Source organism: Hydra vulgaris, chromosome 08, assembly GCF_038396675.1.
Source record: "Hydra vulgaris chromosome 08, alternate assembly HydraT2T_AEP".
Classification (NCBI taxonomy): Eukaryota; Metazoa; Cnidaria; class Hydrozoa; order Anthoathecata; family Hydridae; genus Hydra; species Hydra vulgaris.
The window spans coordinates 2,981,634-2,997,500 of record NC_088927.1 but is presented as its reverse complement, the minus strand read 5'-3'; the positions used below and the strand labels follow the sequence as shown (position 1 = coordinate 2,997,500).

Here is a 15,867-nt window from a genome sequence, read left to right as displayed (position 1 = left end):
AAGATCCACCCCAGAAATGGCAACAATATTCCATACAAGGCCGGATTTAAGATTTATAGAGATAGAGAATAGAATCCGAAGTAAAAAAGTGTCAAGCTCGATAAAGAGATGCAACCTTAGCAGATGCTAATTTTGCAATGAATTTGATATATGTTTCCAAGAAAAATCGGAAGTAAGAGTTAATCCTAGAAAATGAAGGGTAGATAACTCATCGAGCACATTCCAGCTCATAAACATAAGAAGATCTAAATTGTTGCAATAACGAATGGCTGAAATAATTGAGTTTTATTCAATTTTAAGTTCAACAGTCACTGACAGCCCTGTGCTGTAGCAGAAGTGAGATCCTTTTCAAGCTCAGATGCCCCCTCCAAGCAACCAGAGAGTATTGGTTTCTTATCATGACAAGAATGAATGGTTGAGTCATCAGAGAAAAATGCCACCTTAGATGTGAGAAATTCTGGAAGATTGTTAATGTAAATTTAAAAAAATATAGAGCCAAAGATAGAACTTTGAGTAACCATCGGAGTTCCAGAATACGAAGAAGAATGCTATCCTTCGAGAACAACTTTTATACTACAATTGGAAAGGAAGGATTCAATAATCTTAAAGATGTTACCAGATACACCATAAGAAGAAATCTTATGGTGAAGATCAGCATGCCAAACTTTATCAAAAGCTTTAGAAATGTCAAGAGCAATAGCCTTAACCTCTCCATCTATGTCTAATGCACGATAAAACCTATCAGTTATTACTGTTAGCAAATCAGCTGTAGAACGAGAAGATTGAAATTCATATTGATGATCAGAAACTAAGTTATTAGATTCAAGATGAGAGATTAACAAGCACTTGCTGAATAGTTTTGAAAGTATAGACGATAGCTTCCGAGAACACATGAGCAAGACCATAACACAAGTCTGTCTCGTCCACAAGCTGTAGAAGAGTCTAAGCAGAAAATCACTTTAGATATAGAAGCTGGAGTAATACGAGTGTCAAGCAATAGATCAACCTATATGATGGCTATATCAGGTAAAACGCAACTAGCGGAATCAAGTGATGATATTGATGAAAAGTTCTTAGCAAATAATTCAGCTTTGTCTTTAGGTGAGGTGACAAAGTCTGAACCACACAAGAGAGGCGGAATTACAGATTTGCCCTTATTATTGATAATATTAAAGATACTTCAGATGTCACGAGAGCCTAATTTTTGTGATGAAATACGAGATTTCATGACCTGAGAGTAGCGGGCTTTGGTGTTAGACAAAATCTTTTTACAATGGTTTTTAGCAGTAATAAACAGACGTCTGTTTTCTAAAGAATTGTTTTGCTGATAGATATGAAAGTAATGGTTTGAATTGGCAATTACAGCAGCACAATGTGAGGATAACCATGGAGAAGAGTAAAACACAATCTGGAATTGTTGAGAGGGATTAAAAGACTCCATGCCAGCCTGAATCCACGAAGTTATGTAAGAAGCACTTTTGTCAGCAGGAAGAAGAAAGATTACTACCCAAGGTGTCATCACAAAGAAAATCATGGAAAGAGTCCCAGTCAGCTTTAAGGTAGTTATAAGAGGTGCAATGATAGGGGGATTCAGGTGATGAAGAAGAATGAGATAATAGTTTCGAGAGATCAAACTGTGATCAGAAGCACCAAAGGGTGAATGTGGAGAGACTGAGCACTGACTACGATCAGAAACAAGACATATGTCGAGTAGAGAAGGTAAATGATTTGGGTTGTCTGGAAAGTGATTTGGAAAGTTGACTATTTGAGTTATGGATTGAGAAAGGCAAAAGTTGTGGGCTTTAAGGTCTGCAGAGTCACTGACACTAGAGCCAAGCCATTCAGTGTGGTGAGCATTAAAGTCACCAACAACAACTATATTGGCTGATGGATAAAGAGATAGGGCTTGGTCAATTTGATTAGAAATAACATCAAAAAGAGTTCAGTCTTGAGATGAAGGAGAGCCACATATAACGAAGATAAAGGCGATAGAGTGAAGTGGTGCTAAGCAAAAGCACATAAAAGAATTGTTGGTGGATTCAAACCTAGTTTCCCGATAAATGGGTGAATTCTTGTGAATGTAAATGCTCAGGCCAAGCATGTGACTATTGGAGTCTTCACAAATTTAAGGAAGATAACCATCAACACTAAGATCACAAGATGAGACAGCTGAACTCAAATTAGTCTCACAAAGACCAAGAAGGTCTGGTGAACTTTGCAAGAGATTAGACTCAACAGAAGAAAAGTTACTTCAAAGACCACAAATATTAGTGAATGATAGGTTTAGAGAACTTGCTGATGACAAAGGTTTTTTGTGTTTTATAGTTTTTGGTACCTTATTCAGTTTTAGATTTGTTAAAGAACTTGACTCAAAGCATAGATAGTACTTGGTACACTATTTAATAGTCCAAGCAATTGCCTCATAACTATTAATAAACTCTAAGCCGTAACAAAGGGCTCTAAATGTGGCCTCAACAATGCACACCATAAGCACAAATAGGGACACCATCCATGCTCAACATGGCACAGTTAGTACTCTGATATTTTTCAGCTGCTGATGGAATCAGCCTCTTTGAGAGCTACCACAGAGTTCGAGAAATCTGACTACCAGCCGGCCTCAGAACCATAAAACTGAGTTTTAGAGCTGTACCCTCATTAGGAGATAATAGAATGAGTTTCCTAGTCATAAAAACAGAATCACAAGTAAAACCCATGCATTGAAACAATGTGTTAAATATACATCTGCACCAGCCTAATAGATGAAGAAGGGGTGCAAGGCTGGTCAACAGATAGAATCTGTTTACCCCTTATGTCTTTGCCTAGGAGGCCTTCTACAAGACAGGAGCCAGATACATTTAACATGATTATTTTTTTTCGACACACCATCTCTAGACTTTACTCAATCAAGAGCCTCAAGGCAGGGGGTGCTTTAAGTCAGAGTTAGCTTCTCCTAGCCTTTGCCTAAAAAAGCATATCCTACAAGACAGCAGGACATAAAGCAGGTTGTACTGCGTTACATTTTACCAGAAGCAGATTAACCTGACCTGACAGACTTATACTTATATATAAATAAATATAACTTATACTTTAATATAAATAAATATAAACTTATACTTTAATTTTTTTTCATGAAAATTTTGATTTTAAACTAAAAATAAAAAAAGTGCAATTTTACGTGTTTTTGAAGATTATTTTTTTTATTTCTCATTTTTTTTATTTCTCTTTTTTTTTTATTTCTCTTTTTTTTTTTATTTCTCTTTTTTTTATTTCTCATATATTTCTCATAAAATAATTATAATTTTTAAAACTTTTACATAATTTAGCTTTTTTCGAGTACCAGGTTGACTTTTTATATATTAGGTATCCTTTGAATGTTCTAGGGTCTTGGGGTACCTTTAAATATATTTTTTGTTCAAAAAATTTTTAAATCTACTGTTATTTTATTATAAAGAACACATTTTTTTTATTACAAAGAACAATTATTTTTATAAAAAACAAATATTTTTATTATAAAGAACAAATTTTTTATTATAAAGAACAAATATTTATACTTTTCACACATATGTTCCTGTAAAACATTGATTGTTTTAGTCGCAAGAAATAAGTCATAAGCTCAAGTAAAAAATGGTCATTATTTTGTCATTTATTATTTTGTTTTTTAATCTCATTTATTATTTTGTTTTTTAAAACATCAATCTTTAGAATTTTTTTCATACATTTAAAGTTTCTTCTAATATCATCTGTCATCAGTCATCATTTGTCATCAACTGTCATCATGTATTTACTCTTAAAATCTCTTTTTTATTTCCTTTTCTTTTTATTTTCTTAACCTAAATAGTTAACAGCCTTCTAAGAAAATTTGTTTAAATACATGCTAAGTTCATACTATGTTCTAAAGTAGATTAATAGGATGTCTTTTTTTTTTTTACTAAAGATTTGTTTTGGAATTTGTTATATCAAAGTGTTATAGAAATAGTGTAAATATAGTGTTATAAAAAACTTTTATAGCACAATGTAATTTTTTTACTGTAACCACATAATGGTTTTGAGGGGCATGAAATAAATTATAAAGCACTATAACCGCGGTTTAAAACTGACCTTTTTTAGTTAACTTCTTTAAGAGGTGCAAAAAAATGAAAGGTATGAAAGAAACCAAGGTTTATTTATTACCAATATTGGTTTATTAAATTTATATAACTTTTATTTAACTTTTGCATATTTTTGTTTACTTTTCTAGAAATTAAATAAATAGTAAGTTATATAAATAGTAAGTTGTAGATTATATAATTCAATATCTTTTATTTATTAAATATTTTTTTTATTGCTTTTAAATCCAGTTTTTCTATTTTCTCAAGTGTTCAGTTGTACATGCTATTTTATGTTATTTTTTTTAGATATTAACTTTAAAAACTAGACACTTATTTTTTTAGGTTTGCACCATTGTTATTTATCATAAATATTAAAACTGTTATTTTGTTTATAATATATTTTTATATTATTATTTTTAGGTACGGAGCAAAACTACATTTAAGACACTACTGTTAACACAAGTTCAAACAACATACATATGTTCCAAGTTGATAACCTCAAGCTATACAAAATTATTCAAAACAAAAACAAGACAATTTTTGTTAAAGCTAATGTTGCAAAAATAAGTAAAGGTCCACAAAAATGTCACAGGTCCCACAAAACAGAAGGATCAGTCTAGCTGGTCTTAATCAAGGTTAATCCACTGTTAGATCTCCAAACTGCACTGGTTTCTGTTGTTAAAAACATTTCTTGTTTAAACTCCTCTACAGCATATGTTCCTGACAACATTCATGTCACTTTACTTGACAGCATTCATGTTCTTGTAGAACACTAATTGTTTCAGTGGAAAAAAAAAAGTCAGATACGTTTGTTACTGATAAAATGCTGTGATTTGCTTTTTTTTGAATGTGAACATTTGACTTAAAATTTCTTCAAAAGTAAAACAAACAAAAATACATATAGGCTATATGCATGTACATATAGGCTATATAGATGCTCCCTCTGTAGAAGTTATAATTCTAAAGAGTAGTGTATAACTATGTTATGTTATCTCCAAGAAACCTATTTGCTTAAAAAAAAAAAAGAAATTGAGATAAGTTTCATTTTATTCTCATATAACATTTATAGTCAAAGCCAAAATAAAATGCGCTAGCATGTCAAAATATTTACGGTTACTTTAACGGTTACTTTAATTTTAACGGTTACTTTAATTTTAACGGTTACTTTAATTTTACTTATACGGTTACTTTAATTTTATACTTATACGGTTTAATTTTATACTTATACTTATACTATACGGTTTTATACTTATACTATATGGTTTAATTTTATACTTATACTTTATACTTATGCGATTACTTTAATTTTTAAAAAATTTTAAAATTATTTATTATTATACATTATACTTAATTATCATTATTTATAACTAGCACTTCAGACACAAAATATGGGGCTTGGTAAGACTCTACAGACTTTTTCTAGACTTATACTTATACCTTACTTCAATATTTTTAGTAGAAAAACAATACATATTGTCTACCTTTTAAAGTTATGAATAAAAAAATAATTTATAACATAGCTTTAAAAAAGGGTGCAGACTTCTAAATTTCTCATCCTGTTATTTTATTTTAAAGAAAATAAAAGTTTAAATGTTAAATCTTTTTTTCTATAAAAAAAAAAGTTGTCTCTTTGATGTGTGCTGAACGGATAGACTAATTATTTAAGCATATTCATAACTTAAGTATCTATCGTGACATATGTGCAAAAAATTTGACTGCTGATTTGATGTTTATTGAAATTTTAAGCTTTTTAAAAATCTCTCTTTTATTTGTTATAGTATATTATACCTTTACAAACCAACAAACAAAATTTAAAAATGTTTTTTAATTTGCATTTTAGAAAATTAATATGCAAGCGACAGAAAGCAATATCAGAAGCACAGCAAGCTAACCACTTCAACCACTATGACACAATTTTTAAAAATATTTAAAAAAAAAGACAGAATAACTTTATAAAAACAGCAAATAAATGCTTTAAATCATAGTTAAGGAGATTTTGCCGCAATGTAATTTTTAGATAAAAGTAAAACTTTACAAAAGTAAAAATATCTATGAAACTTCAAAAATGTTTTACTTTTTATTTTAAAAAATCGAAAAAGATTTTTAAAAAAAAAAGGAGGGGGGAGGGGAGGGAGCAAGGATTTGAACCACAACATTCAGAATGCTGTGACTTTTTAAAATGGCAAATAAATATTATAAATCAAAATTAAGGAAATGTTTCTCCAATTCAATTTTAAAGTAAAAGTATAACTGTAAAACTTGATATAAGTTTTAACATTACATAATTTGAAGTTTACATAAGTTAGATATTTGCATACACTTCTGTTCAGATTTTCTGATACAAAAGGTTTTGTGACTCTTTCTGGCCATTAACTTGGGTGTAATGGCTGCCATTAATATTCGTGCCATTGAATATTAATATTTATTAGATTACTTATAAACAATTATTTAATTATTTTACAAATACTTTATAATTTAACAGGTAAACCTTTAACTGGTTGTTTAACTTCCAAGTCTACTAAAGGACTTTGAGACCAAAAACCATAAATTACTGTTAAATTGACCAAAAATAACTACACAAAAAATTGCAAAAAAAAAAAATACAGAGATATTTTCTTATTTTTTAACCACACTGTCTACAATAGAATTTTACTTTATAAATTTTTTTTTTTTAAAAATAAGGTGCAATTTTACAAAAACATTTTTTTTGGTAATATTTTAAAACTCATAATAATGCTTTTATTTAAATACCTGGTAACAATTTTTGATTTTGAGAGTTTTTATGAGAGAGTCCTTATGTATAATGTCCTTTGCTGCCATTATACATAAAAACTTTGAGTTTAAAGTTGGGGTCTAGGGACTCCAAGCTAAAAAATAGCTTCATAAAAAAACATAAATTCTTTCTTAATTTTGTTCATAAGTCTTCTAATATTTTTAGAATCCTAGACATCTGAGAGCAAAAACAAATAGTGATTTAAAGCTGGATTGCTATTTTAAGACTCCGCATCCTTGGGAATCATCACATCCTTGGGAATCATCACACACATGGGATGTAATGATTCTCAGGGATATGATCATTCCAAAATTCTGGGATCATTACAAAATACAACTAGTTAAAAGTTTTTGACAGTTGCTTCATATTTATATCCATATACGAAATCAATTTTTATCAATTTTTCTTTTGAATATTTTTGATAGTGTGAGATAATTGCGACTTTTAATGACATCATATAACTGAAGTAAAACTTGAAATCAAAGTCTGGCTAAAATAAGAGCCATAAGCCTGGCCGTAATGTTGGTTCATTTTGAGTAATGCAATTATTATTCTCTGCAAAACCATCCTCTGCAACAGCTTTATTAGAAGGTTTTAGACATTTGTCAATCATTTGATAATGTAATCTAGCTAGATCATTTTTTACATATAATTAGCAGCTAGTTTGTATACTCCAAATAATAGCTCACTTATTGAACCAGACTTAAAGACTTTCTCAATATTGCAATAAGAGTTGGCAAAATGTCTCATGTCCTTTTTAGGCAAAGCATAGGAGAAGCCAACTCCAACTTAAAGCACCCCCTGCCTTGGGGCTTTTGGTTGAGAAAAGGTTAGAGAGTGTCTCGAAAAAAATACTCATCTAAAACAGATGTTAAATGCATCTGGCTCCTGTCTTGTAGAAGGCCTCCTAGGCAAAGACATAAGGGGTAAACAGATTCTATCTGTTGACCAGCCTTGCACCCTTCTTCATCTATTAGGCTGGTGCAGATGTATTTTTAACACATTGTTTCAAGTTTAGGATGTTGAATGCTGGATCTTCTTGACTCAATGCATGGATTTTACTTGTGATTCTGTTTTATGACTAGGAAACTCATTCTATTATCTCCTAATGTGGGTACAGCTCTAAAACTCAGTTTTATGGTTCTGAGGCCGGCTGGTAGACAGATTTCTCGAACTCTGTGGTAGCTCTCAGAGAGGCTGATTCCATCAGCAGCTGAAAAATATCAGAGTACTAACAGTGCCATGTTGAGCATGGATGGTGTCCCTATTTGTGCATTTTCTCAGGTCATGAAATATCGTATTTCATCACAAAAATTAGGCTCTCATGACTTCTGGAGAATTTTTAATAGTATCAACAATAAGAACAAATCTATTATATCTATCTGATATAGCTGTCAAACAGGTTGATCCATTGCTTGACATTCATATCACTCCGGCTTCTGTATCTAAAGTGATTTCCTGCTTAGACTCTTCTACAGCTTGTGATCTGGACAAGATACCTGTTATAGTCTTGCAGAAGTGTTTTCCGGAGCTGTCGTCTATACTTTCAAAACTATTTAACAAGTGCTTATAAGAGTCTTGTTTTCCAGCCAGCCAGAAAGCGGGATCTGTTATCCTTATTTTCAAAAATTTTGGAGAGCAATCTGACTTGTCTAACTACTGTCCCATTAGTCTTCTTCCTATCATGAGGAAGGTTTTTAATAAATCTTTAATTAACAAACACTTTATCTCTCATCTTGAATCTAATAACTTAGTTTCTGATCATCAATATGGATTTCGATCTTCTTGTTCTACAGCTGATTTACTAACAGTAATAACCGATAGGTTTTATCGTGCATTAGACATAGGTGGAGAGGTTAAGGCTATTGCTCTTGACATTTCTAAAGCTTTTGATAAAGTTGGGCATGCTGATCTTCTCCATACGCTTTCTTCTTACAGTGTATCTGGCAACATCTTTAAGACTATTGAGTCCTTCCTTTCCAATTATAGTATAAAAGTTGTCCTCAATGGACTTCTTCATATCCTGTAACTTCAGGGATTCCTCAAGATTCAATCCTTGGCCCTATATTTTTTTAAATTTACATTAACAAAATTCCAGATATTCTCACATCAAAGGTGACAGTTCGCTGATGGTACTACCATTTATTCTTGCCATGATAAGAAACCAACACTCTCTGGTTGCTTGGAGGGGGCATCTGAGCTTGAAAAGGATCTCCTTTCTGGTACAGCATGGGGCTCACAGTGGCATGGTGAACTTTAATTTAGATTAAAAAAACTTCAGCCAATCGTTATCGTAATAATTTAGTAATCTTCCTATATTTATGAACGGTTATGCACTCAATCAGTCATCTACCCTTCATCTTCTTGGATTAACTCTTACTTTCGATCTTTCTTGGAAACCATATATCAAATCCGTTGCAAAATTAGCATTTACTAAGGTTGCATCTCTTTATCGATCTTGAAACTTTCTTACTTCGGATTCTATTCTCTATCTCTATAAATCTCAAATTCGGCCTTGTATAAAATACTGTTGCCATATCTGGGGCGGATCTTCTAATGATGCTCTTTCTCTTTTAGATTAGGTGCAAAAATGCATTGTAAACATAGTTGGACCTGCTCTTGCAGCCAAACTCCAACCATTATCACATTGTCATAATGTTGCTTCTCTTTCTCTTTTCTATAAATACTATAATGGGCACTGCTCTAAAGAGCTAGTGCCTCTTGTGTCATCTACAAAAACTCATTCTCATATTACTTATCATTCAATTAAGTCTCATCCTTTTTCTGTGACTGTTCCTAAGTGCTTTAAAAACTTTCATTCCTCTAGTTTTTTTCCTTGAACGTCAATTCTTTGGTTGTTGTTTCTCTTTCTCTTTTCTATAAATACTATAATGGGCACTGCTCTAAAGAGCTAGTGCCTCTTGTGTCATCTACAAAAACTCATTCTCATGTTACTTATCATTCAATTAAGTCTCATCCTTTTTCTGTGACTGTTCCTAAGTGCTTTAAAAACTTTCATTCCTCTAGTTTTTTTCCTTGAACATCAATTCTTTGGTTGTTGTTTCTCTTTCTCTTTTCTATAAATACTATAATGGGCACTGCTCTAAAGAGCTAGTGCCTCTTGTGTCATCTACAAAAACTCATTCTCATGTTACTTATCATTCAATTAAGTCTCATCCTTTTTCTGTGACTGTTCCTAAGTGCTTTAAAAACTTTCATTCCTCTAGTTTTTTTCCTTGAACGTCAATTCTTTGGTTGTTGTTTCTCTTTCTCTTTTCTATAAATACTATAATGGGCACTGCTCTAAAGAGCTAGTGCCTCTTGTGTCATCTACAAAAACTCATTCTCATGTTACTTATCATTCAATTAAGTCTCATCCTTTTTCTGTGACTGTTCCTAAGTGCTTTAAAAACTTTCATTCCTCTAGTTTTTTTCCTTGAACATCAATTCTTTGGTTGTTGTTTCTCTTTCTCTTTTCTATAAATACTATAATGGGCACTGCTCTAAAGAGCTAGTGCCTCTTGTGTCATCTACAAAAACTCATTCTCATGTTACTTATCATTCAATTAAGTCTCATCCTTTTTCTGTGACTGTTCCTAAGTGCTTTAAAAACTTTCATTCCTCTAGTTTTTTTCCTTGAACATCAATTCTTTGGTTGTTGTTTCTCTTTCTCTTTTCTATAAATACTATAATGGGCACTGCTCTAAAGAGCTAGTGCCTCTTGTGTCATCTACAAAAACTCATTCTCATGTTACTTATCATTCAATTAAGTCTCATCCTTTTTCTGTGACTGTTCCTAAGTGCTTTAAAAACTTTCATTCCTCTAGTTTTTTTCCTTGAACATCAATTCTTTGGAAGTCACTTCCTTCATCTTGCTTTCCTGATTCATATAATTTGCAACCTTTTAAGTCGTCTGTCAATTGTTATCTTGCTCTATAATCTTCATCTTTTCTCTTCCAGTAACTTTTAACTCTAATAGTGGTTGCTTGCAGTCTTTGTGAAAGAAAAGATGTCTAAAAAAAAAAAACCAGCTTTTTTCAAAAAATCGCGACCCAGAGGGTATTTTTAGGTAATTTTGGGTTTTATTGGGTAAATTTGGGTTTCATTTTCATTTTGTATCTGTTAAATTTTTTTATTTATTTTTATTTATTGATATTGTTTTATAATTTTAGTTGATATTGATTTATAATTCTATACATTAACTTTATTAAAAATAAATTTTAAAATAAAATGTTATTTAATAATTTATAACAAGAATTTTTCAAATTATTTTGAAAAATATTTTTAAACATAATTCAAAACAGTAATAGAAAAAAAAATTTCATGTTAAACCTATATGTATTGATTTATTTTAGATTTAAAAGTAATATTTTTTATAGTTAAAAATGTCAAAAAGAAATGGGAAAAGAAGGCTGGAGAATGGGAGGAAGTAACTGAAGTTTCAATTGAACTTTCAATTTGAACTTGAAATTCAAATAAACAAACTTGTTTCTCAGTGCAGCAGCCTTGTTTATAAAGGTTTGTGTTTTCGAGTTAAAGAGTTGAGAGAGGATTTAACCACAATAATATTGCTTGCTTGACTGTAATGACCTTCTCAGCCTTATGAGGTGAATAACATAAACAATAAACAAGTGTCAATCTGTAAAAACATTTGCATTAAATTGTGACAATGAATTTCCAAATAGTGATTCAAATACTAGTAATCTGCTCTGAAAGCTGTCTGAAATTATGTCTGTTATTGTTGATTATAATAGTTAATAATAATAGTTATTAATAATTTAGTTAATAATAATTAATAATTAATTTAGATAATAGATAAATTAAATAAAATAGTTGTAATGTTAATGTTGGTTATAATAGTTCATAAAATTATAAAATATCTAATAAAAAACCCAAAAAAACCCAGATTGCTTGGGTTTTATTGGGATTTTTTAGGCATATTTTATTGAGCAGGTTTTTTTGGGCGGGTTTTTTGTGGTTAATAACCCTCTCTCAACTCTATAGCTCCGAAACACGAACCTTGACGAACAAGGCCGCTATGCGGAGAAACAAGTTGAGCACGGTACTACCAGGGACGTGGTGGGGATCGAACTCGGAACCTCTCGCTTATGAAGCGAGCGCTTTACCACTACACCACTACCGCATATGCCGCTTACATTGTGACATTCACAATTTTTGTGTGTTCTCACATTGTCTTTTTCTATCAGCAAATAATCAAATACTAAATGCTTCTTTTTTAAAGCAAACAATTTGAAATGGGTATTTTCTTATAGAGCAAACACAAATATTATTTATTGCTTTGGTGACTGAAAAAACATTAGTCTCAAATTTAAAAACATTATTAATCCAATAATAATTAACTCTTTTGAAAAAAAACATCCAATAAACTTCTTAAATAGGATAGATTAAATATTTAAACCAAGTTTTTCTTAAATCTATTTCCTCAAACTTAACCGAAGCTTGGTTTGTTTGTTTTAAATCTATTTCCTCAAACTTAACCGATGCTTGGTTTACCGAAATGAAGGTTTGTTTGGTGATACTCTACTTATATCATAACTCAGATAAAAAATTTGTGGCAATAATAAACTTTATAATAAAATAATAAAACTTTTACATTTACACCAGATAAACTTTTCTATTTGATAATATAACTAGATCAACTTTTCAATTAGATAATATCATCAGATAAACTTTTACATTTGATTACATCACCAGATAAACATTTGCCATTGATATTATCACTAGATAAACTTTTATTGTTGTTCCAATCTAACTTAAATAATGGTTAATTTTCAATTATTTTCAAAAAAACTTTTGGGGAAAGTACTTTTTACTCTTTGACTTAAGGACAAGAAAAAAGTTCTTTGATTGTTCTTTCATTTCTCATTTTAAATCTTCTTTTACTTTTCTCTATTTTTTATTTCTTAACTTTGTTTGCTCATCATTAAGTGAATCTCTGTCTATGAAAGCTTAGTTTTGGTCTGGATGATTTTTTTCCATTTCTCAGCATTTTCTTCTGGTGTTTGATTATATGATAACAACAAAATTCAATTTATTTGTTAATTTCTTGATTGACTTGGTTAATAAGTAATTAAAAAACAAAAACCACACTAACTTTTTACTAATAAATTCAAGACGTGCAAGAAGAAATAATGAATTTACAAACCCTGATTAAAAAAAAATTTTAAGTTATGTAACGCAATGTTATTTAGAGTTTAATTGTCAGGACTATATCAAATATATATAATATCAAAACTTCTATTTAGAGTTGAATTGTCAGGACTATATCAAATATACATAATATCAAAAAGACGATATATATCGAAATATAGTTGTTCGATATATATCGAAAGATATATATCGAATAAGCAATCATGAAGCAAATGAGATACAGCATTTACAATGCTCAAGATTGCAGGAGAATGTCTTAAATTGTGACAATGGTAATTTAGTGATAAACATTTAACCATTTGCAGCCCTTGGCAACCATTTTTTGTTTAACTAAACAAGTCTAAAATCTGTAATGACATCACTTTTGCTTTAACTTTATGAATTTGTAATGACAGTTTTTTTCAGTTTGATTATGGCTTATACTATATTACCCAAAGTGTCATAATAAAATAATATAAATAATATATAATCAAACATAATGTAGTATTTTATCATTTTAATACAAATAATATATAAAAATGATAGAAATGATGACATACAAATAATATATATATATATATATATATATATATATATATATATATATATATATATATATATATATATATATATATATATATATATATATATATATATATATGTATATGTATATATATATATATATATATATATATATTATATATATATATATATAGATATATATAAATATATATATACATATATATATATATATATACATACTTATATATATATATATATATGTTTACATATGTATATATATATATATATATATATATATATATATATATATATATATATATATATATATATATATATATTTACCACAAACATAACAAATAACTAAAAATTTTATTCACAACCACTAAAAAATAGTAATACATTTTATCTGCCATGCTCTATCACTTTCTTCTATTGCAACAGCATCAAATTCTTTATCATAAACATATGTTTTACAATTGTTGCAGTATATGTTCCCATAATTTAAATCAATTGCTAAAAAAAAAATTTCAATGAAATACATACATACATACATACATACATACATACATACATACATACATACATACATACATACATACATACATACATACATACACACATACATACATACATACATTCATCCAAATATATATATATATATATATATATATATATATATATATATATATATATATATATATATATATATATATATATTTATATATGTCTGTATAAATAAAATTACCAAGAATATGGTTTTTTTTCTCTAAATGTTCAATAATATGTCTACAACCAGAGTAGCAACCAAAGTAAACGCAATGCAAACATGCATGTAAAAAATTAGAATATGTATGACACTGGTGACACTTCATGTTGATTGCCTGTAAAGTAAAAAAATAAACTTATAATTGTAAAATATAGCTATTGTATAAAGATTCAACAATACAATGTTATAATTGTCAATACTAGTTATAATTTTAATAAAAAATATTACTATAATAACTATTACTATAATTATAATAAAAAATTATAATAAAAATAATTATAATAAAAACAAAACCATAATAAATATTACTAAAATTAAATATTTTGTAGGGCAAATGAATAAATAAGTATTATAAAATAAAACAGTAAACGTCAAAAACAGTAAATTTTTAAAATTTGTAAATTTAAACTTGTATTGATCCTTTTTTTAATTTAAATTATTAGAAAAGAAAGAGTCATGAGATAGTTGATAACAGTAAGAGAAATAGAGATTATTACAGAAAACCACAGAGATTAGGAGACAAGAATATTTAAATTTTTTTTTCTTCTTGTTTTTAAGATTTTTTTTCTCACAAAAACTTAATTTGACTTGAAATTATTTATTAATTATGCATGATCAGAAAAATATAAAACCTTTGGTAATAGTTCAAATTTCGAATCATAATAATGCACTTGGAGAAAGACAACTCAGCTTGTAATTGATTGACTAATATGTAATTAATCAGTCAATAACAGCAACTACTTTAGGTTTGTTTTAAAATTGTTTGCAAATTGTTGATACCTTTAGGTGGAAAAATTGTTTTAATAAAATACAAAATTAAATAAAAACAAAAAGTTAAGATAAATAATAATAATAACTAAAAATAGTAATAACTAAAGTCTGACTTTTGAGCCTATGTACTTAAATAAATCGAACTCATCTAAGTAAATGGATTTTATGTATTGAGATAAATTGAATTAGTAAGTGATCGGGGCCCCGGCCCCGGCTAAAAACAGAGGTTTTTGCAAACCCGGCTCTGAACAAACACAATTTGCAGGGGTTACTAGCCGGGGCTGGATTTTTGTTATTGTTGTTGTTGTTGCTGTTTTTTTTATTTTGTTCAAGTTAAAATTTGTTATAAAAGTTTAAGAAAATATAAGAAAAAGTCACAAAAATAATATATACAAATATAATATAATTCATAAATATTTACGATGACAAATAAGAAAGAACAAAGTAGATCAGATGGGTATATGGTGTCTTTAAAAGATAGGAAAAGAAGCAGTGATCTTAGAGAGAGTATGAGAATAGTAATTATATTTATAGCGTGTATCAGAGAAGATGATAATGATGCCAATGATTAAGATGATGATCGCGGCCCCAGCCTCGGCCCTGGCTATGTTTTATCAAACCCCGCCCCGGTCAAATATCAACCCCGGTCGCTTACTAAATTGAATTCAAACTTCCATACAGTAAACAATCCATTGAAAATTAGATAAAGGAATAATTACACCTTGACTTTGAAAAAGCCTTTGATAAAGTTTCTTATGAACATCTTCTTATGATACTTAAAGCTTAAGTAATTAATG

General features: G+C 29.2%; 1 protein-coding gene across 1 annotated transcript in view; it reads right to left on the bottom strand.

The window, feature by feature from the left end:
- The window catches only part of LOC100197916 (ubiquitin carboxyl-terminal hydrolase 22), a 90,255-nt gene that overhangs the window by 61,683 nt on the left and 12,705 nt on the right, over window positions 1–15,867 (bottom strand). Inside the window, exons 2-3 of the mRNA XM_065802284.1 lie at window positions 14,279–14,414; window positions 13,933–14,046 (exon numbers count right to left, since the gene is read on the bottom strand). Coding sequence (XP_065658356.1) covers window positions 13,933–14,046; window positions 14,279–14,414 — 250 coding nt within the window. The remainder of the gene's footprint in view (window positions 1–13,932; window positions 14,047–14,278; window positions 14,415–15,867) is intronic.